Raw genomic sequence first — 23,141 nt, forward strand, 5'->3', positions numbered from 1 at the left:
ATTTTATCAAATAGACATTTTACAAATTATTTTTTCCAACTCTGGCTTACATTTTAATTATCTTAATGCGGTATTTCAAAGAGCAGAAGTTTTAAATTTTGATGAAATCTAATTTATCACTATTTTATAGACTGTGCTTTTCTTTTTACTAGAGCAGTTGTGGGTTTACATAAAAATCATATAGAAAGTACAGAATCCCTGTGTAACTGTCCTCTCCCCTAAAAAACACATTAACTACAGGTTTTCCCTGTAGTTAATATTTTACATTAGTATAACCTTTTTTATAATTGATAAAGCAGTATTATTATAATTATACTGTGAAGTATAGTCCACAGTATACAAGAGGGTTCACTCTTTGTGTTATACATTTGTGTGTGGTTTTTTTTCATTAGTTTGTTTTTATCCTGGTAACGTAGATACAACCTAAAATTTCTCATTTTAACCACTTTCAGATATACAATTCAGTGCTATTAATTGCATTCACAATGTTGTGCTACCAGTTTTCCATCACCCCAAACAGAAATTCTGTACTAATTGAGCGTTAACTCCCCATTCTCCACCTTCAGTCTAATACCTGGTGACCTGTACTCCAGTTTTTGACTTTATGAATTTGAATATTGTAAACATCTCATGAATGTGTGATCATACAATATTTGTCCCTGTGTGTCAAGATTCATCCATGTCATAGCTTGTATTAGAGCTTGACTCCTATTTATGCCAAGTAATACTCCATTGTATGTATATACCATATTTGGTTTTTCCAGTCAAAGCAACGTACACTTGTCATTTTTTGCAATTTTGAATAAAGCCACTATGAACATGGGTGTGCAAATATGTTTGAATCCCAGCTTTCATTTCTTTTGGGTATATATCTAGAAGTGTGATTGCTGTGTCATCTAGTAATTCTGTACTGTTTGAGGAACCAGAGGCTGCACCATTTTACATTCCCACCAACAGTGTACAAGAATTCTATTTCTATATATTCTCTCCTACAGTTATTTTATGTTCCTGTTTTTTTTACGTTAGCCACTTTAGTGGGTGTGAAATGGTTTTGAAGGTTGTTTAATTGGGGTAAAATATTCATAACATCAGAATCAATTTAGCAATTTTAAGTGAACAATTCTTTTGACATTTATACCTTGACAATACTGTGTAACACTCACCACTATTTCCATACTCTTTTCATCATCCTAAACCAAAATGCATACTCATTTAACAATAACTCCCCAATCCTCCCCACCCACCCAATCCTGCTCCTGGTAACCACTGCTCCATTTTCTGTATCTGTGAATTTCTTATTCTAAGCATTTCACATGAGGGAAATCATATAACATTTGCCCTTTTGTGTCTGGCTTATTTCACTCAACATGATGTCTTCAGGGTTCATCCATGCTGTAGCTTGTCTAAGTACTTCACTTCTTTTTATGGCAGAATAGTATTCCATTGTGTGTATATACCATATTTTGTTTATCTAGTCATTGTGGTTTGATTTTCATTTCCGTAATGACTAATGATGTTGAGCATCTTTTCATGTACTTTTATGCCTTTTGTATATGTTCTTTTAAAAAATATCTGTTCAAGTCTTTAGCCCATTTCTTAACTGGGTTGTTTTTCTTTTACTTTTTGGGTTTTAGGAGTTTTACATTTATATATATATATTCTGAATATTTTGTGTCCAAATATTTTTTCCCATTCTGTAGGTTGTCTTTTTACTCTCTTGATAAAATCCTTTGAACAGAAGTTTTTAATTTTGATGAGGTCTCATTTATCTTTTTTTCCCTTTGCTGTTCATGATTTTGGTATTAATAAAAGACCTCCATCAACAAGGTTCTGAAGATGTTTCCCTATGATTTTTTCTAGGAGTTTTATAAGTTTGAGTTTTTTTATTTAGGTCTATGATCCATTTTCAGTTAATTTTTGTATGTGATGTGAGGTAGGGGTCCATTTTCGTTTGCATATGGTTGTCCAGTTTTCCCAACACTATTTGTTGAAGAGACTTGTCTTTCTTCCTTGAGTGGACTTGGCAATCTCATCAAGAATTGGTTGGCCATGGATTTATTTCTGAATTCACAATTCATTCCATTGGTCTATTTGTCTGTCCTTGTGCCAATACCATGCTTTTTTGATAACTTTGGCTTTGTCTATTCAGAACCGCTTTCTCTTTCATGTAAATTTGATGATTCGTTTTTCTGTTTCTGCAAAGACAGTTGAAATTTTTATTAGAATTGCACAAAATGTGTAAATCATTTTGAATAGATTAATATTTAACAATTAAATATTAAACTAAAGATTTACAGTTTTAGTCTTCTAATCTGTGAACACAGAATGCCCTTCCGTTTATTTAGATCTTCTTTATTTTCTTTCGGCAATCTTTTGTAGTTTTCTGTGTGTAAAACCTTTTCATTCTTGGTTAATTTTATTCCTAATTTAGTTACTATTGTATGTGGATTTTTTTTCTTGATTTCCTCTTCCAATTGTTGATTACTAGTATAGAAAAACACCACTGATATTTGTGTATTGATCTTACACCCTGACACTTTGCTGAAATTATTCATTAGCTCTAGTAATTTTTTATGGATTTTTCAGAATTTTTATATGTAGTTTCATGTCATCCGCAAATGGGGAAGGTTTTACTCCTTGCTTTCTGTTTTGGATGCCATTTATGTCTTTTTCTGGCCTAATTTCTCTGAATAGAACTTCCAGTAGTTGAATGATCCTAGCGATAATGGGCCTCCTTGTTCCTGATCTTAAGGAGAAAGCTTTCCTTCTACCATTGAGTATGATGTTAGCTGTGGATTTATCATATATGTTCCTCATCATATGAAGGGTGTTGTCTTCTGTTCCTAGTTCTGAGTGTTTTTATCATGAAGGGGTGCTGAATTTTGTTCCATGTCTTTTCTGTATCAATTGAGGTGATCATATAGGGTTTTACCCTTTATTTTATTTATGTAGTATATTACATAATTGATTTTTTCGTTTGTTGAACCACACTTGCATTCCTGGGGTAAATCCCACCAGATCATGGTGTATAATTCGGTTAATGTGCCATTGGAGTTGATTTATTTGCTAATGTTTTGTTGAGAATTTTTGCATCTGTACTCATGAGGAATATTGCTGTGTGATTTTCTTTTTTGTGATATCTGTATCTTTGGTAATAGAGTGATGCTGGCTTCATAGAATGAGTTAGGATGTGTTCCCTCCTTTTCAACATTTTGGAAGATGTTGAGCAGAATTGGTATTCATTGTTCTTTGGATGTTTGGTAAAATCCACCATGAAACCATGTGATCTTGGGTTTTCTTTGTTGGGAAGTTTTTTATTACTAATTCAGTCGCTTGTTATTGGTCTTTTGAGATCTTCTTTTTCTTCTTGGATCAATGTGTAAGGTTGTGTGATTCTAGGAATTTGTCCATATCATGTTAAGTTATCCAATTTATTGGCATACAATTGTTATAGTGTCCTCTTGTAATCTTTATTTCCTGCACAAGCATGTATACTGTTGCTTTGCATGTAATGGCAAAATAACTGGAATTAGCTTAAATATCTCCTGATTTGGGGAGAATTAAATAAATGTTAGTATATTCATAGAATGGGATTCTTAACAGTGGTGTGAAATAATTCTGCATGTATAAAAATGTATAAGTCTAAATATAATGATGAAGGAAAAAACAGTAGGATATGTTCAGTGTGAAACCATTGATGTAAGCTTTGTTGAAAGTAACTAGGCAAAGCAGCAGTATTATATATTTAATGTGAACCCATGCACATTTATATATAGCAAAAGTGTAAAGATATAAAGAGGAAAGGTGCATACTAACTTCAGGAAAATTTTCTCTGCTTATCCTTTTATCGACTTTTAGGAGCTTTTTACATGAATTTAAGTTAACATGGTACCATGCAAAGGGAGAGCTACTGTATGGCATTTTGGGGAAATGAACATCTTTGAAATACTTTGAAAGCATAATATACCTTTCTACCCATTCAGGACTTCCGGTACTTACTTATTGTTAGTGAAATTTTGAAATGATTTTTCCATTGGATAATTGTCTGTCCACCCATCCTATAATGGTGAGAATATGTTTCTATGGCTTAGGAGAAAGGGTTTTCTTCCCATTAGAACCTGTTTAAATTGTGCTTTTGTTTTGTGTCTGAAGATGCTGATCTGTTCATGGACTGATTTTAGCTGGCTTCTCCTTAAGCTTTCAGAAGAGATGAAAGCATCTGGCTCAATTTGGCCAGTCTGTGTGGCACGTGTGAGTCTGCTTGAGTGTCCACAGCTCTGTTATGTTTCCCGTCATGTCCTCTTTTGTCCCAGGCACCCAGAAGGTATCAGCATCATTTGAAAATTGATAGTCTCAGACATGAACACAGGTGGCGCAAGTTGGTTAATGAAATGCCAGGGAGACCCAATAGTTTATTCACACTCATGAAGATGTACTGAGCTGGGAGGTGATGAGAGTATGAAGCAGGTGACATGTGGTCTTCTGGGGTATTCAGGATGTTTCTTTTTCCTTCTGTGGCAGGAAGATGCTGAAACTCTGTGGAGAGACAGAGGACAAACTGGCTCAGGAGCTGATCCATTTTGAACTGCAAGTAGAGCGAGATGTGATTGAACCCCTGTTTTTGCTGGCTGAGGTAAGAGTAAGAGCGTGGACAGGAATAAGGCGTGGAACACTAGCCTGTTTAGCTGATCTGCTTCCAGTGTTGTTACTGTTTCAGTCCTTCCCCTGCTCCCTGACCCTGTTTTCATTAGTGATTCCTATCACCTAACGTAGTCACGATTCCCCAGTAGAGCAACCCTTTCAGCTGTTTGCTATCCCTTCTCCCATCCACCTTCCCCCTCTCAGTGTCCCAGTAGGAAAAGGTCCAGAGCTGGTAACAGCATCTCCTTCCTGACTCGGCATCTCGCCTGTCATCCTCACCCCCTGCTTTCCATCATTCAGGTCTTCTACGAAATGAAAAGCAGCCCCTCCTCACAAGGAGATTGCAACCCAGGTCCAAGAGACCCCATAGGCCTCTTGGGGTTTATGCTGCTGCCTGTCAGTTCTCTTTGGATTTTGAAGGACGTTAAATAAAACTACTCTTTCAAAAAGAAACCATATTGCTCATGGGACAATTTTGCCAACTTTCAGCCAAGTGAACTTTTATGAAGTGAGAAAGGGAATTATTGGGGGTGAGGAGGGGCTTATTTGCTTTGAACCTTGGACCTGTCCCAATTGCCTTTTTAAGAAAGTTATGTTCACATACACATAACATAAAATTTACCATTTTAACCATATAGTAGATGACAGCAATTACATCTACCACCACTGCCATCCAGTACCAAAAATTGTTCATCACCCAAAACAGAAAATCTGTACACACTTAAGCAATAACTCCATAATCCCTCTTCTCCTTCTCTCCATTCCTGTTAACCCCTTATCTACTCTCTGTCTCTATGCATTTACTTGTTCTATATAGTGCAGATAAGTGGATTCTTACTATATTTGTCCTTTTGTAAGTTTGCTTCATTTCACTTAGTATAATGTTTTCAGGGTTCATCCATGATTAATGAATCACAACTCCATGTCTTCTTATGGCTAAATAGTATTCTTTTGTGTGGACATACCACATTTTGTTTATCCCTCCATTTGTTGATGGGCACTTGGGTTGTTTCCACCTTTTGACAATTTTGAATAATGCTATTATGAACATGGCTGCACAGATATCCTTTTATGTCCCTGTTTTCAATTCTTTTGGGGATAGACCTAGGATGGAATTGCTGGTTCATATGGAAGTTCTATGGATAACTTTTTAAAGAACCACTCAACTGTTTTCCGTAGTAGCTGCACTATTTTACATCCCACCAACAGGGATTCCAATTTCTCTTCATCCTTGCCAACCTTTATTAGTTTCCTTTTTTAAGAAAAATAAATAATAAGCATCGTAGTGAATGTGAAGTGGCATCTCATTGTGATTTTGATTTTGATTTCCCTTATGGCTAATAATGTTGATCATCTTTTCAGGTGCCACTTGCCTGCTGTTACTCACAGAAAATATAACCAGTGCTGTCTAACATAACTTCATGTGACAATGGAAATATTCTCTATCTGCGCAGTTCAGTCACCAGAAGCCACATGTGCTTATTGAGCACTTAAAATGTAGCTAGTGCAACAAAGGAACTAAATTTTTAATTGTGCTCAACTTGAGTCCATCTAAATTTAAAATTATATAGCCTCATGCGATTCGAGGCTGTCCTTGTCGACAGCACTGCTCTAGACCATGTCTCGGCTCTTTTCTGTACCACTCTCAGCCCCTCCACATCCACTGATGCTCCTTCTGGGACAGATGTATGGATATTTAATAATTACTAAGTAATTACTTCAGTGACTAAGCATATCCAACTGCAAGATCCAACATGTGGTGCTTTGATGTAGACTGGCTCTAGACTTCTCAGATTTCATCCTTTTATAGTCATCTCACACTCTAGAGCATTCATGAGGGGCCCTCCAGTCTTCCTAAAGGTGGGTCTGGAGGCTCTAACCAAAGCCTGCAGGTAAACCCAAGTTGTAAATCTGACTGCACGCTGAGACTCACTTGGTGTAGCTCATACAAGAGTTCCATGTGACTCTCCAGCTCTGCGTCTGATCTCTATGAAGTGGACACAGCCTGCCCATTTGACAGTAACATTCTTTTGCTTCCTATTGGAAGTTTGTTACAGAAGTACCTTACTCATCCCTTCTTAGAAGAGTGAGTAGAAAACACTTCAAAGAATGTTGGATTTTCCCCCTCATTGTTTCCTTATATAAAAGTCTGAGACGATTTAGTTCAACTTACGGCCAATTCTCCTCATTACTTCTCACATCCTGCCCTACTTTTGCTGGGCCTGGAACCAAAACTCTGCCCTGGAATTTCAGTTAATCCATTTTTAGAAATAAAAAATATTTAAGAAAGAAAGCAAGAAAGCATTCGCTTACAACCACTATGGAAGAACCTCTCATAGCTGAGAAAAGCCGTGACGGTGTTTATTTTTTATTGACTTTGGAAAAATTTTGCTTTGTTTCTATAACAGTTAAGTACATCTTAATTGTATTCCTCATAGCATTTTATGTCTGAGACTGTGTTCTTCGTTCTCCTGCTCCCCATTTGAATTAGGTCTGTGGGTCAGATCTGATTGCTTGGCTCCCTTCCTGTCCCCCCCAATTTTGGTTCTTGCTGTTGCTTCCAAGGTGACGGGGTTCTTGGAGTGCCTGACAGAATCCAGCAAAGAGAGAGCAGAGTTTAGCTGAGGAAAAGCAGTCAAGAACTCCATCTGAAAATAAGGATGGGGAGACCTCTAGCAAGCTTGTTGTGTGGCTGCCAGTAGTAAATCATCAAGAATTTATCTTGAGCTTCAGTTGGACTGTGCCTTTCACTCTTATCTCCTATAATCACAGGTGGAAATCCCAAATATTCAAAAACAGAGGAAACATTTAGCAAAGTTGGTGCTGGACATGGATTCCTCGCGAACAAGGTACAGTGGAGTTTCTTTGCTCCCGGTTTTGCTTCTTTGGAGGAAAAATGATCCTATTTTGGGGAGCATGTCTGTATGTGGGTGTGCCTGAGTGGGTTTTAATGTAACAAGTTTTTCTTCAGCACCTACTGTGTGCCAGGCACAGGAGAGAATAGTTATGAACTGGAGATGCAGGGTCCCTGTTCCCATGGAGATTCCAGTCTACGCTGGGAAATAGACATTAGATGAATGACCAAACCAACGAGACAATTGCATGAAGCCATAGGTGCTATAAAGAAAATCACACAGGGTAATTTGGGGAGAGAATGATGGGGAAATTGCACCAACATTATATCAAGTAAACAGGGAAGACTTTTTTGAGGAGGGGGCACTTGATCTGAGACTTAAATGTGGAGAAGGAGGCTGCAGTGCAAAGGTGGTAGTTCAGAACCATCAGGCCAAGTGGTCAGTGAATGCAGAGCCCTCACTGTGGCAATAAGCTTTACATATTCACAGGACAGAGAGAAGGCCAGCGTGCTTGGAGTGTAAGGAACAAATCAGTAAGGAGCAGGAGATGGATAATATGTTGATGTCTGTCCTGAGGGAAGACTTTCTACTTCTGGGAACTCATTAATCTTTTCCTGAAGTTGGTGGTGCAGGAAGCTTCTTTCTGGAGCCGCCATCTACATCTGAGACCATTCTTAAAGAGAGGATGTTCTTATGGCATTCTTCTCCTGCACCCATCTCCCAGAGGCCCCCAGAAAATTCTTGTTAGGGCAGGGATGGACCAAAGACCCTGGGGAGGCATTGATTCTGACTTCCATATGCCATGATTATGCATACATACTTCTTTTTTGTAATGATGTGTTTATGTACCTGTGTGCATGTACAAGTTAAAGAGAATGCAGACTTGTGAGTGTTATCATGGAAGGAACTATATGGGGTCTTCCTTTTGTAGGTCAAGTTTAGTAATCTCCATATCTTTTTTTTTTTTTTTTCTAAGAAGAGAAATTGTAAGCCATGTCTCGTTTTAATTTTCTTGGGGGATAAAAGTATGCTTGGGCTGAGAGATTTAAGAGAAAGGATTCTGTACCAGGGCAGTTAGAAGATCAGGTACCAAGACCCAGATCACCTATTTTCTAGACCCAAGGTCAAGTTCCTTAAGCTCCCAGAATAGCGGTTTCCTCACCTATAAACAGCAGACAATAAATGTTACTGTTTGGGGATTGGCCCGAAGTGGTTGTTTTGAGTAGGGAAGGAGATAATGTGTGTCCCAGCAAATTCAGAGTGCTTTACAAAAGGAAGTTGTTGCTATAACTGGTTGTGACACTGTAGTTCTGCATCTGGACTAAATGAAAAAGTTTAGGACAGCTACATTCCCGAGACCAGACATGAAACAGGTTAGATCTGCAGAGAAACAAGGGTTATTCTGATCAACTTAGCGTTTCCCAAACCTTAATCCACTTGAATGATTTTTGCTGTCTGTGCTCTTTTTCAAAATAAGTTGATTTGAAAATAAATTTTGTATCACTACCATCTTGGAAAAAAAAAATGACTACCATTGTCCTTTGCTACCGATATCAGGTAAGTCTGAGAATAAACAGGAGGAAAGCAAGTCCACTGCTTTTAAAGTCTAGATCGTGTCGCCCGTGGAAGGCTGGGGCCCCAAAAGTCGTCGTCCCCTTTTGTTGACAAGGTGGAGGAACAGAAAAGATGTAAAAGTCCTTCTGGCCCAATTCTGAGTTCGCGCCTTAATGCCCATGGACGACTTGAGAGCAGACTGAGTGGGGAGTGGTGATCGGGTGTCACTTACTCCTGTGTCCTGGTGCCACCTAACACTACCTTCCATAACATCACCGCTCCAGCCACACATTTTGGAAGTCACATAAGATGCTAGAGGAAGGCAGGCTGTCCCACTGTGGCGAGGCTAGATACTGTGCACCAGAGTCCTTCATGTGGGAACCTGGGAACTTAGTTCTCTGAGGTCTTTTCTTGTCAAAGGAAAACCTAGACTGTCCAGCACAGAGCTTCTGGCCAGAGGCCAAATGCCAGCATCATGTATGTAATTTTGTTTGATCTTCTTGTGAAAAGCAGAGTGATCTCAGGTCACAGCTGTGGCCTGTGGTGTGGGTCCTGCAAGTTTAGGGAAGTGTTGCTAGGGTCTTCCCATCCACGAGTTAACAAACTTTTGCATATTTTCAGCCATCATCTCTTGTATATTGGGTTTTGGTAAGGAAATCTCTACCTCCCCTAGCCTAATATCCAAATTTCAACTTGGACCCTTTGCAACCTTTGTTATCTAAAAAGTCCTTTTTTAGATTATCTTCATATAAACTTGACCCCTCTGCTTTATCATTTTGGTGGGTTTTCACAGCCTACTTCATGAAGATGCAAGTTTGGGGGCTGGAGATTGTTTGCAGGGATGTGTTATCTGGAGTACAGCTCACACAGAGTCTTAGTCGACTTCCCTTTGGGTCTGTGCTTTAGTAGCCATGGTGAGAGATAGAACCCAGGGCCTCAAGTTATAGATTCTGCATCAGTTTTGGTTATAGCTACAGGAGGAGAGGGACTTTCTTGGCAAAGAGGTACTCTTTCTTCCCACTTTGCTCTCAGAATGACTATTTCTAGCCTGAGTTTCTATGTCCTGTAGGATCTGGCTGAAAGCCACAAAAAGAAGTCAACGCACCACAGCTTCCTGCGAATTCCCCTAACACCTTACACTTGTCATGATGAGATCTGCATTCCAAGGCACAGCAGTGAGAGGAAGACCAAAAGCTAAGCTATTAAATAGCAAGGATCACCTACTCTGCTGTAACAACTGGGTTCCCACTGGTTGCCCTCCCCACCCCATGTTATTCCTCCACTTATCCAGTTGCCCATGCTAGGTTTTATGCCTTGCAACATCCTCTTTCTCATTACCAGCCTTTCTTTAGTCCTGTGTAGTCTTTCATGAACTGCATTATCCAAGAACTACACAGTATACTACAGATGGGGGCACAGTATGCCTTTCAACAAAAGCAGGACCTTTTGATGTATCATTAGCACATTTTGATCAGTAGTTCCATGACTATCATTGAATTCTGCCACCAACTCTGGTGTATACCATCCTCCAGCTAATTTATTCAGGGTGTAATTGGGTCTAAATCAAAAGTGTACATTTGTATATTCAAGTTAACCTGACTTGTCTCCTTCAAGTAGACCTTAATATTCTCAGAGAAGACTAAAGCATAGAAGATAAATGCAAGATGATAAATGGGAAGAATGGAATTAAACTCATAGAAGATGTATGCTGAATTAAAGATTGTGAACTGAATTAAATGTGAATGGTAGACAAGTGCCATTTTTGGGATACGTTTGGTTTGGCAGTGGCTAAAGAAGGAGCCTTATTCCTTCCCAAAGTCTGCCTCCCTTTTTTCTGGGCATACACCTCAAGGTCAATCTTTCTGAGTCCCAGTCATGCTGTATTTCTGCTGAGCAGCTAGCTGCCTTTGAGTCCTACACTTACCTTCCTTGGAAGCAAGTGAACTAATGTAGGTAAAACAGGAATTTTTGGAAGTGTATCAGCTCATGGAATTAGAGGAGTGAATAACTAGAAGTGGAATTTTGGAATCTTGGCAGTTTTAAGTACCTCTAGGAATGGCACCAGAATCTCAGCTGCCATCAGAAGTCATTTCGTCGTCTCTCACCTGTGTTTCTCTCCACATACAGCTGTTGTTTCTTATATACATTGGCTTCATGGTCACTGGAGGCCCCTTGGGCTCATACATCCCAACACACGCCTTATATCTTGAGTTCTAATTCAGAGCTCCAGTTGTTTGGACTTTATTTGTGTGCCCACTTCCCTTATCTGTCAGTCGGCCAGGTGATGATGTTTGGGCACCAACTTGGTTTGCCTTAGGACCCCTCTCCTGGACCATTCACTGCAAAAGCGTGATAGCTCTGTTCAGACTCTATATTAGAGCTGGAGAGGGAGCAGAACCTTAGAACGATGGCAATCAAATGACAGGGGAAAGGAGAAAGGTGGGCAGATGAAACAATAAATGATCCACTAAAGAAACTTTCCTATTTGACTTCCTAAAATTCTTCTGGACTTCTAGACTTCATATTACCCGGAATTGATATTACCTTTGCTTCTTTATGCTTCATACCCTCTTTTCTGACCCTTTTCTCTCATCTTCAGAACCCTGTTGCTGTCTTCATCACACCCAGGTCATGCAGTCCTGGTGTTTCCTCAGAGAATGATGGTGTCCCATCAGTACCTTGAGTGACAAGAAAGAATCTTTCTGCCTCTTAAATTTCAGAGCTCAAATTGTTCTTGGACTATGGCCAGAATCCTTTCTTTTCTGACAGAGTAATTCAGTTCTTAAGTTTATTTGTAGAACAAATGACTGAAATGACCAGCATTCCTTGAAATTCATTATTAATGTTGCTTTAACCAACAGATTATTGCCAGCACATATTTTTGCAAGTCTCCTTTGATATTTTGTTATTCTGCTTCCACAAAAGAATATTTTCTTGGCATCTTATCAGTTTTATCATCAAAATGGACTACTTATAAATTACAACTAAAATTCCCTATAAAAGAACAGGAAAGACATGTGTTTTAAAGTACTAGGATATCAACTAAGGATCAAGAATCTGAAAAAAAAAAATCAGAGGAGAATAAGGGAAGAGAAGAAGGAGATGGCTTATGAAAATGTCTCTCTTTTTTTTCTATAGTAAGTATAATTCAGTTATTTTGTTTTTTAATCTCATCCAAATTTATAAACCAGCAGAATTCAATGTAGTATTTGAGTTACTTTGTATTTTTTTGCACTTACATTATTGGCTACTTGTTTTTTCTTCAGGTAGCACAAGTCAGGTGGTAGTTGTAGCTCCATCTCACTGTCTCCTCTGGAACATACACATTGCCTGAGATCTAAATTACAGATCATATTCTCATATTTTCTTTTCCAAAGAAAAGAGAAAAGTGAAACTCTTTAAAACTTTACTTAAAATGATTCAACTTAGGGAGATATTGATTGGCTATATCGTTTTTGGGAGGCAAATCTTAATAAGAAAGAATTTACCCGGGAATTCTTACCAATCCTTATTTAGATTTTAAGACGTCTTTAAATAGAATACTTCCTTTCTAGGTTGCCCTAAATTCTTAGCTTGGATTTGGGAATCTTTCTCAAGCCATGTGTCCGTCTCTGGAGCTTCAAAACATGGATTGTTCCATGTACCAAAACCTTTTAAATGATTGTCCCTTGGGTATGTTTTTTAAGTGACTGAGAACTTTGCTATTTTTTGCTAGTAACAAAGATAACTTTAGTTTCTCTTTCTTGTATCAGAGTCCTGAACTATTCTCTTTTTCCCGAAAAATTGAGTAGAGAAAACACATAGTAGTTAGATTCTTGATTCTTAAAATGCTGATAGCATTCCATTCTTTGCCTTTACCCTGGAGGCTGCTGACTGATGGATTATGTTCAGATAGATCCCATAGATGTATGCTGCTGGGTTGGTGCAGTATTGGCCAGTGTTGTGTTTCAAAGTAATTATTTAATCTGTTGCCCTATTTCTTCAGGAAAAGTTCATTTGAAAATGTCTCGCTTCTCTTGTCAGTTGAGACATCTGGTAAACCAAGGCTCACATGCTTACCTGGACATCTTCAGGTGGAGCCAAAGAGCAGCTTCCCCTCTAAGCCAAGACAGCTCCCACCCTCCAGTTCCTCCAGCCCCTTGCTCTCCATCCTGACTTGCTCTCGATCCTGACTTCTGAGCCTGAAACCAGACATTGGCTACCATTTGTCAGTGTGATTACACTAGTGTGATTACACTATTGTTCGTGTTTAAAGTTGAGAAATAGTTTCGTGACTCATGACCTTATTAAAATTAGGAAAGAAGTGATTGAGTGGACTAGTTTTTAAGAAAGTGGCCCATTTGACTTATTTTCTTACTTGCTGTCCCTAAAAACCTTTGAGTTTATAGACTCAAAGGAAGAGGATCCCCACTGCCAATCCCTTTATCTCTGGAATCTAGTGTAATTGCAGTCTTTTTTTGGAGGTCTCCTTTTGATACTTGTTCTAGTTTACTAGCTGCCAGAATGCAACACCTTAAATGCTGATAGCATTCCATTCTTTGCCTTTACCCTGGAGGCTTTTAATAAAAGGGGACTTATTTCATTAGTTCTTCAGAGGAAAGGCAGCTAGCTTTCAACTGAGGTTCTTTCTTACGTGGGAAGACTCAGGGTAGTCTCTGCTGACCTCTCCAGGCCTCTGGGTTCCAACAATTTTCCCCTGGGTGATTCCTTTTTGCATCTCCAAAGGCCTGAGCTTAACTGTGAGTGCTGAGATGAGGAATGCCAAGCTGCTTGGGCTTTGCTACGTTGCAGTCTCTCATTTAAGCACCAGCCAATTAAGTCAAACGTCCTTCATTGCAGCAGGCACGTCTCCTAGGCGACTGCAGATGTAAATCAGCAACAGATGAGGTTCACGTACCATTGGCTCATGTCCACAGCCTGGACCTGGCCAAGTTGACAACTGAATCTAACTACCGCAATACCCTAATAATGATAGAGCAGCCAGAAGTGTTTGTAATTCCCATAAAAGTTTCCCATGTGGCTTCTTCAACAGGCCAGTATTCTGCCCACAAAGATACATTTTTTAGCAAATATAAATGAGATATCTCACTGTTGATATTAAATTGTTGATTTTTTTGCGTTCAGATTTCTTTTTAATCTTCCCCACTTATACTCTCACCTAGCATCCTTTATTTGCTTCAGTCAAGTAGGTCGAGGTTTCCAAGCTCAGATGTCCACAAGACAGTCAGGAAGCTTAAATGAATGACATAGGATCTGCTTTAATGAAAGCAGTGACAATTGACATTTGGCTTTAGTGCTTAAAAGACATCAGGATAAATATTTGCAAACTTCCGGTCTTGGGGCAACTGATCCTCGGCTTCAGTCAACTGTTGCTGGATGGTAATGTGAGCCCCTTTCTCCTGATCTAGTACTCGGTACCTTTTTACTACCTCTCCTTTCAAGTAAGGGTCTGTAGTTCCCCGGATAATACTTATAATCAGGTGTTTTCTGTGATCCCATGATCTCCCCAGGGCTCTGCATATCTCACGTATCTCCTTTTTTTCTCCCGTTTTCCATCAGGTGGCAGCAGACTTCCAAGTCTTCAGGCTTGTCCAGCAACATACAGCCTGCGGGTGCCAAAGCTGATGCTCTCAGGGAAGAAATGGAGGAGGCTGCCAACAGAGTGGAGATTTGCAGGGTACCCTCCTTTGCTCCCCTGTTCTAGGATAGCCTGGGGAGTCCTAAGGGATGTCCTTTTTGTTCACCGGAGTGCTATAAAAATCCTATTACTGAGCCTTTGGTTGCACTAGATGTGCCCATGCTTGCCTGCTTACATCTCCAGAGAGGCCAGAGTTGAGTCCAGCGAGCAGGGACTTTGATTGTGACCTAAATAGGGAGGTAGCAGTAGGTTTATCGTTTGTGTTTCTACATAGTAGGTGAAGAGGAAATGACTTTTGTTTCTGTATGATTGTTTTATAAGTCATATAGTAAATTCCAGGCCACACAGGACACAATTGAAAAATTGGCCAATAGATAAGCTTTGACTCATTGTGGTTGTGAAACTTTTCATCTTTTGTTTACCTTTTAATATTTCCCAAGTCACCTTACCATTCCTTTGCCTCCTAGAGGACATTATCTATAAAGTTGAAATGCTGGCCACAGAAATACCAGCAGAAAAGAAAACTTCCCACTTTTTAAGAGAGGAGCATATCAGTCTTAGAACATTGACTCTGCATTCATGGACTGATACCCTTTCTTAAATTTGTTCAAATGTTTCCATCTACTCACCCACAAACATTTTATAGAGCTAAATTAGCAATGTACCATTCAAGATATGCATATGTGTATATCTGAAACAGTACTTTAGATCCAAGGAGCAAGAATAAAAATATCATGTTTATGTAACTCTTCTGGGTACCTATTATCTTAATTATAGTCTTAAAGTCGGGTAATGACTTTGTTTGACATTTCTGTTCTTCGTGGCTCTTGCCCGTTGGCCCCATCCTTGTGGCTTTGGTTTAGGTGACATTAGAACTCAGGTAGAATTTCTCTCTAGGATTAGAAACTTTGAAAGCTTTTTAAAGAATTCATTACCTCTCAGCTGACAGTACTGTGGAACTAAGCAAAGTAAGACCAAGACATCAGGTCCAAGATTCCTTGTGAGTAAAGGTGATTTGTCATTTAAATTCCCCCATAAATGGCGAATAGCTCTTTGGTGCTCCATGAAATATGACTCTTCTTCCCTGCTGATTTCACTTGTACCCTGTGTATTCTTTACCCATCTCCTGTGGATCTACATTCTTCAGTTAAGAATCTTGTTTTTTCTTAGATGATACTTTTGAAATAATCAAGAGAATGTGGTACTAAGAGGGGGGCTGAATGTGACAATCCTTATACATCCTAATAGAAGTTTAATATCTTTGTACATTCTTGTACATTTGCTGTTGTAAAAAATATATGAAATTCCTCTTCAAAGATTATAAAAGTAATATGTGTTTCTCCATAGCCATGAAAAAATCAAAAAAGATATCAAGAGAAACATGAGTAATTCTCCCTTTCTTGCCTCCTTTCCAAAGATGACCAACCCTGCTCCCTATGAAGATTTATCAAGACTTTATTGAGAAGTATCCACTCTTGTTACATGCCAAGTGGCCATAAGAACTATAAGCATCAGGAAGCCAGTATTAGAGAATATCACACAGCTCTACATCCCTTTCTTCATAATCATACAAGCATAGTTGTATGTGAAATTTTCTAGTTTCTTGTCTTTTTAAAATAAACAATTCTATTATTTATATTAATCTGCTACTTGTTTTTTTCTGTGACCAGTAGTATATCTGGACATCTGTCCATTTTAGTAGCTATAGATCTAACTTGTCTTTTTAATAAGGTGCATAATATTCCATAGAAGGGATATATGTACCATGTTTATTTAGCAAGTTTCCTATTGATGAACATTCAAATTAGTGTATTTTATTTTATTTTGCCATTACCAGAAATGATATATTAAACATCCCTAAATATATATATTTAAACAATGGTAATTGTTTTCTTTTCTACAGTATAGATTCCCAAAAGTAGCATTTTGTGGTGAAAAACCATGTATTTCTATTTTATTTTAATAGATATTGACAGTTTACGTCTCTAAAAGGACATTCCAATTCATATTCCCACCAGTAATATAATCAAACCCAAGGTTAAAAAAAAAATTTCTCCCTTAATCTTATTTAAATGTTTCTTTCTGTTGTATACATTTTAATACACCAGAAACTTTTTTATGTGGGATGGAGCTCTATTCATGTATTTTTTTTCAAATGGATGGCCGATTATTCCAGTTCCATTTATTAAATAAGCTACCTTTCCTTGAAGTGAGATCCTGTCATTTAATTGTTCAGGTTTATTTCTCTATTTCTATATTCCATTTACCTTTTTGTCTGATCCTGGGCCAATAGTGTACAATTTCTATCATAATGGCTTTATTGCAGATGTAAAATTTCTTAAGGTCACTCCTGTTCTATTTCACAGTTATCTTGCCTAGTCTGTGATATCTGTCCTACTGTATAAACTTTATGCTCCTCTCATCCAGTAAATGAAACCAGGCATTGTGCTCTGGTACTCTTATTTGTGTGCCGAGCTGATCTCCTTGATAGCACTCATTGTTTTTTTTTTTTTGTTGTTTGTTTGTTTGTTTGTTTTTTTTTTTTTTTTTTGTTAAAGTACTTTTCTTTTATTTCTGCTTCATCAGATGCCAGTTCTTCTAGATATCCACCTTTGGTCCTCCTTCTTCTTGTTTCTAGGTTTTTGTAAGTGAGTTGTTGTTCTGGTTTGCTAGCTGCCAGAATGCAATATACCGGAAACAGAATGGCTTTTAAAGAGGGGAATTTAATGAGTTGCTACATTACAATTCTAAGGCCGAGAAAATGTCCAATTAAAGCAAGTCTATAGAAATGTCCAATCTAAGGCATCCAGGGAAAGATATTTGGTTCAAGAAGGCCGATGAAGTTCAGGGTTTCCCTCTCAAGTGAGAAGGCACATGGCAAACTCAATCATGGTTCCTCCATCAGCTGGAAGGGCACCTGACAAGCACAGCATCACCTGCTAGCTTTCTCTCCTGGTTTTCTGTTTCATGAAGCTCCCCGGGAGGCATTTTCCTTCTTCATCTCCAAAATGCTGGCTGATAGACTCTCTGCTTCATGGAGCTGCAGCATTCTCTGCTCTCTCTGAATCTCCTTCATTCTCCGAAGTGTTTGCTCTTTTATAGGACTCCAGAAACTTTCAAGACCGCCCAAATGGGTGGAGACATGTCATCACCTAATCCAGCTTAACAACCACTCTTGATTAAATCACATCTCCAGGGAGATGATCTGATTACAGTTTCAACCATGCAGTATTGAATAAGGATTATTCTGCCTTTATGAAATGGGATTTTGATTAAAACATGGCTTTTCTAGGGGACATACATCCTTTCAAACCAGCACAGTTATTTTCCTTTATCCCCTCATGGTTTACTGAACAGACAAGAAAGACTTTAGGATCTCCTACATTTTGGCACATCAACAAATAGAAATCTTCTCATGGACTGAAGATGATCAAAGTGTTCGTGCCTTTCTTCATTATTTATGCACAAAGGGGGCCAAGAAGAGCTCCCCTGATCTTTGGGACGGGAGGTCTTCAGCCCACCAGAAAGCCAGGTTAAGGTGGTTCTGTAGGAAGGAATCACAGACAGATGGGTAGGGTCAGCATTCTCTGCTTCTGGTCCACAAGAGCCCATGAAATCCTTGTCTTGCTTTCGTATTTCAAGAAGAGACAAGACCTGTATTCTGCAACTGGGACCTGCTTTTTCTTTTCTTCCAGAGATCCCAGAAGATCATATGGCCTCATTGTCACTCCCGTACCTCCCCTATCCCCAGCCTGCCTAACTCTAAAAATCTGCCTGCCCTGTAGAGAAAAAGAGTTGAGAATTGGAAGGAAGAGGGTGCCAAGTACACTCCTCAGAGGTCGCCTTCCCTTTCCCCCTTCTTTTTTTTTTTTTTTTTAACTTTTTTTATTGTGTAATATAACATACATACAAAGCAAAGAAAGAAAAAAGCAATAATTTTCAAAGCACTCTTAAAGAATAGTTAAAGGACAGGTCCCAGAGTTTGTCATGGGCTCCCATTCCATCATCTCAGGTTTTTCCTTCTAGCTACTCCAGAACATTGGAGGCTAGAAGGAATATATATATATATATTTTATTATCACAATCGAATTTTTTTTCTTTTTTGTGAAAAATAACAGATATGCAGAAAAGCAATACATTTCAAAGCACATTGCAACAATTAGTTGTAGAACAGATTTCAAAGTTTGGCATGGGTTACAATTCCACAGTTTTAGGCTTTTACTTCTAGCTGCTCTACGATACTGGAGACTAAAAGAAATATCAGTATAATGATTCGGCATTCGTACTCATTTGTTAAACCCGACCTTCTCTGTATAACTCCACCATCACCTTTGATCTTTCCTTCACTCTTTGGGGTATTTGGGCTATGCCCAGTCTAACTTTTTCATGTTGGAAGGGCCTGTCGATAATATGGGGTAGGGGGATGGAGCTAGCTGATGTTCTGGAGAGCCTTGCCCCTTCTTAATATTAGCTCTTAAATGGTTTTCACCTCTTTCCCAGAGGCCTCAATCAAAGACCCCTGACCCAATACATACAGGAGATATAAGTAGCTGGTAATTTTTCAATAAGAAGAGAGAAAGTGTGACCAACAAAGGAACAATAGAGGAGACAATGACTAAAAAATCAGTCCACCTGATATCACAATGTCAGTTTTGTTTCATTTTCAATTAAAATGTAAAGGAGATTGCCTCCACTCCTCAGGTTTACATTGGAAGGTAATACTTTCTATTCTCATCTTTCCTACTTTTATCCGCCCTTGTGATGCTATCTCCTTACATCCCAGCACTTATTTTCTTACCCTTTCTCTATCCACGTTGATACCTTTCCCACTTGGCCTCTTTCTCTACTTTTTAAATATGTCTCTTCCGTCTTATTCTTCTCTAGTAGTCTGTGCTCTTTGAAAATCAAATTTTAATCCAGGAGAGATGTCGACTGGAATGCAGAAGTCTAACCCTCTGTCCTCCTCACAGTCTGACTGAAATGAGCACATCTTGTGAAATATGGCGGAAGTATCTACATCACCCCTGCCATCTAGGAGAAAGGGTTATACCCAGGCCACTTAGTATAGTGCCATCAGGTCAGAGTAGAAGGCAACATTGAGTCTTGACCTTCATCTCTTTGTTTCAAAAGTAGAGTAATGTCTCGGTAAGTAAGTAAATGAGATCCTGGCAGAACTCATTACCACCCTCTAATTTGGAAGGCTATGGAATAGTTGAGAAACACACATGACTTGGAAATCCTTCTTCTAAAAGAATCTACACCACGAGATCTAAAGATAAGCGCAGGCATACTCATCTCGTAGCTGTGTGGATTTTCCTGACATGCTACTGGGATCTTCCCTGATATTCCGGCAGTGGTATCCCTAAGGAGACTGGGCATGGATGTATATCATTTACCGAAAATAGAAGACAGGGCACTTTGTCAACTAGAAGATGCTCCCTGACCTGATGGGTTCCCCAAACCCAGAAAAATAATATTCGTGCAGAACTGAAGTTGACTGCAGCCATTCTCTATGGCAGTAGCTCCCTCCCAACCCTCATAGGCTGCTGAGTTACTAAACTTACATCAAATAGAACTCGGCCTGCTGAGTCACAAAACTTAAGTCAAATAGAACTCAGGCTGCTGAGTCACTAAACTTACATCAAATAGAACTCAGGCTGCTGAGTCACTAAACTTACATCAAATAGAACTCAGGCTGCTGAGTTACTAAACTTATATCAAATAGAACTCAGGTTCTGAGAGGTTTCTGACAGAGTGAGCAGTAAGGGGCGAGAAGGAGACTCTGACTATTTTCTTTTTTTTACATGGACAGGCACCGGGAATTGAACCTCGGTCTTCCTGGCATGGCAGACAAGAACTCTGCCTGCTGAGCCACTGTGGCCTGCCTGAGACTCCCACTATTTTAAGATTTAAAAAAAAGTCCTGAATAGATTAGTTTTTCCAAGTTAAAAAATAGTGTAAAGCACTTAAAAATTTAGAGCAGTTTTGAAAGATATTTACTGACAGTAATAATAAAGTTTAGACAGCTTATCTTAGAGCCCCAAATAAAATTCAAGAAAGTATGAACTTTGGAAAACAATAGCAAAACACTCATGGATTATCCCTTACAGTACAAATACTGGTCTTTCTATTGGGTATTTGGCAATGCCTATCAACGCCCTAACATCTCAATTATTATCTTTCTAGTATTTTTAACTATTGGTACTTTTAATAATCAAGGTTAATTTTTAGCTGCAGAAATTATCCTAGGGAAATGATCAAGAGATGAGTACAAACCCATATGAACAGATGTTCACACAGGTGTTATTTATAATATTGAAAAATTGGAAATGCAGTTTCTAACAATAAAACAACAGTCCACTTATATAATACAATATCATCTTACCATAAGAAAGCATGTTTATATGAGTAAATGATCTCTAAAGTGTTCTGCACCCATTTTTAGTAAGCAGTCACACAAAAACATATATAACTGATTAGAATACATTAGGAATATGCAAACATTAAAATTTATAATGGTTATCTCTACATGGTGGGGTTACAGGTGAATTTGGTTATTTACTTTGTTTTTTTCTAGGTGTGGTGTTATAAAATCTGAAAACAAATGAGTTTTAAAACACATTAAACTCAGATGGTTGTTGATGGAAGTTATTTCTCCTTAGAAGGAAAATTGAATCATAATTTTGATAAATGGAGGTTTGACTTAACTGTTTCCACTTTCATTTCTTACTCACAGTATAGATCACTTGGAATCCATATCGTTAACTTAAAAACATAGCAATCGAATCGTACTTTTAAAAATCCTTACATCTTTGTGAGATCACATACAGGCAGTCTGGTTTGTTTAACATTGTCTCTCAGAGAACTTCAAATGCTGAGATGATGAAGGTGCATGTGATGTGGCATTTAATCCCCTTCAGGGACTCCCTTTCCTCTGTCTGCCGAGCCATTTTTATCATTCTGTACCTTTTTTATCATCCCTAGCTTAAAATGTCTTCCTCCCCACTGCCGGGCTGATGATGGAAGATGCCTGAATGAATGCACCTGAATGGAATAGCAGACAAGGTGCCCGCAGCCAAAGCCACTTTCTCTTTACCTTCGCTAGACCTGGCAAACCTATAAATACCTTCATTTAAAGGATCTTTTTGGCGTAAAGGAGCTGAGGAGGTTGTCGAACCCATTTGATTCTTTTGGGAGGTCACCATCTCTGAGCCTCAGTTTCCTCATTTGTCCATTCACCAAATCATTATTAAGGCTCAACATAAGCTGAGCATTTTTGAGACAAAGGTGGGAAGGGCAGATAAGATCCTCGTACTCTTGGCACCTACTCACCTGCAACTGGAAGTTCAATACTTATCTAAGAGAGTTAGAGGAGAGTTCTGTGTAATGTCATGCCTAACGTCTAGACTATTCTCAACGAATGCTAATTCGTTTTTCCTTTCCTTCATCCTCGAAACTGGACCATGCATAGCATTGTCTAATCTGTGCTTAAAACTCCCCAGAGAACAGATTTTCTTTGTGCTTTAACTCTGTGACTTGAGTCTTTTGCCATGTGTACAAGAACTCTCTAATGATATTTCAGGTGATTGCATATCTGTCAAGGCTACTGGAAAAGGACACAAGACTGTTCCATGTATCCCAGTGCTTGTACCGAGAGGATAAGCTTAATTGGCAACTGGAGGGGCCGAGGGTTATGGTTTGGCTGAAGAATCCTTGATGTTTCATGAAACAGCCTCTGCCTGAACTGTGAAGTTGCCCACTTTAATTCATTCAGTGTTGTATTAGTCAGGGTTCCTCAGAGAAACAGAACTGATAGGACACACATACGCATAAATATTGAGAGATTTATTTTAAGAACTGCCCCACATGACTGTTGGGACTGGTAAGTACCAATATGTCAGGCTACAAGTCGGAAATTCGGTTGGTGATATCTAATCCCCCAGGAGAAGCAGCCTGGCTGAAATGATAGAAATTCTTCTTTCAGACTGCTGAATCCTCACTTCTCCCTTTAAGGCCTCTATTTGATTGGATGAGGAGACTCTGCTCATTGCTGTCGGCAGTCTCCTTTGTTTGCTGTACGTGCCATCAACTGACTAATGATGTAAATCATGACATGCCCTCACAGTAACAGGCCAGCACTGACTTGACCGGACACCCAAAGACCTTAACCTAGCAAGTTGCCACATGAAATTAACCATCACAAGCATCTAGGTCTGCTTTGTTGTGCTAGTCAACCTAAGCATGAGGGCTACTCTGTCCTCAACTAAGTATCTGCTGAGGAGCACCCAGCAGGGAGGAACCTGTGATCTCACATTATCCCTCATATCCCCTTGAGCCTCCAAGTTCAGACAGGTGATGGGTTCAGGAATACACTAATCCTGCTCAGAATGCATTATACCATTATTTCTGTAGAACTGAGAACTGTTCTCTTCTGAGGCAAAGACATTCCAGAT

General features: G+C 38.9%; 1 protein-coding gene across 4 annotated transcripts in view; it reads left to right on the top strand.

Moving 5' to 3' along the window:
• Nucleotides 1-23,141, top strand: part of ARHGAP44 (Rho GTPase activating protein 44) — a 207,445-nt gene that overhangs the window by 133,140 nt on the left and 51,164 nt on the right. For 3 of the 4 annotated variants that reach the window (XM_077166048.1, XM_077166049.1, XM_077166050.1), the window contains exons 5-7: nt 4,522-4,633; nt 7,414-7,490; nt 14,610-14,727. In XM_077166048.1, coding sequence (XP_077022163.1) covers nt 4,522-4,633; nt 7,414-7,490; nt 14,610-14,727 — 307 coding nt within the window. Of the gene's footprint in view, nt 1-4,521; nt 4,634-7,413; nt 7,491-14,609; nt 14,728-18,668; nt 22,900-23,141 lie in introns of those variants that run through there. The other variant, XM_077166051.1, reaches the window with a different exon arrangement.

This window comes from Tamandua tetradactyla, chromosome 6 (genome assembly GCF_023851605.1).
Source record: "Tamandua tetradactyla isolate mTamTet1 chromosome 6, mTamTet1.pri, whole genome shotgun sequence".
In the NCBI taxonomy this organism is placed as follows: Eukaryota; Metazoa; Chordata; class Mammalia; order Pilosa; family Myrmecophagidae; genus Tamandua; species Tamandua tetradactyla.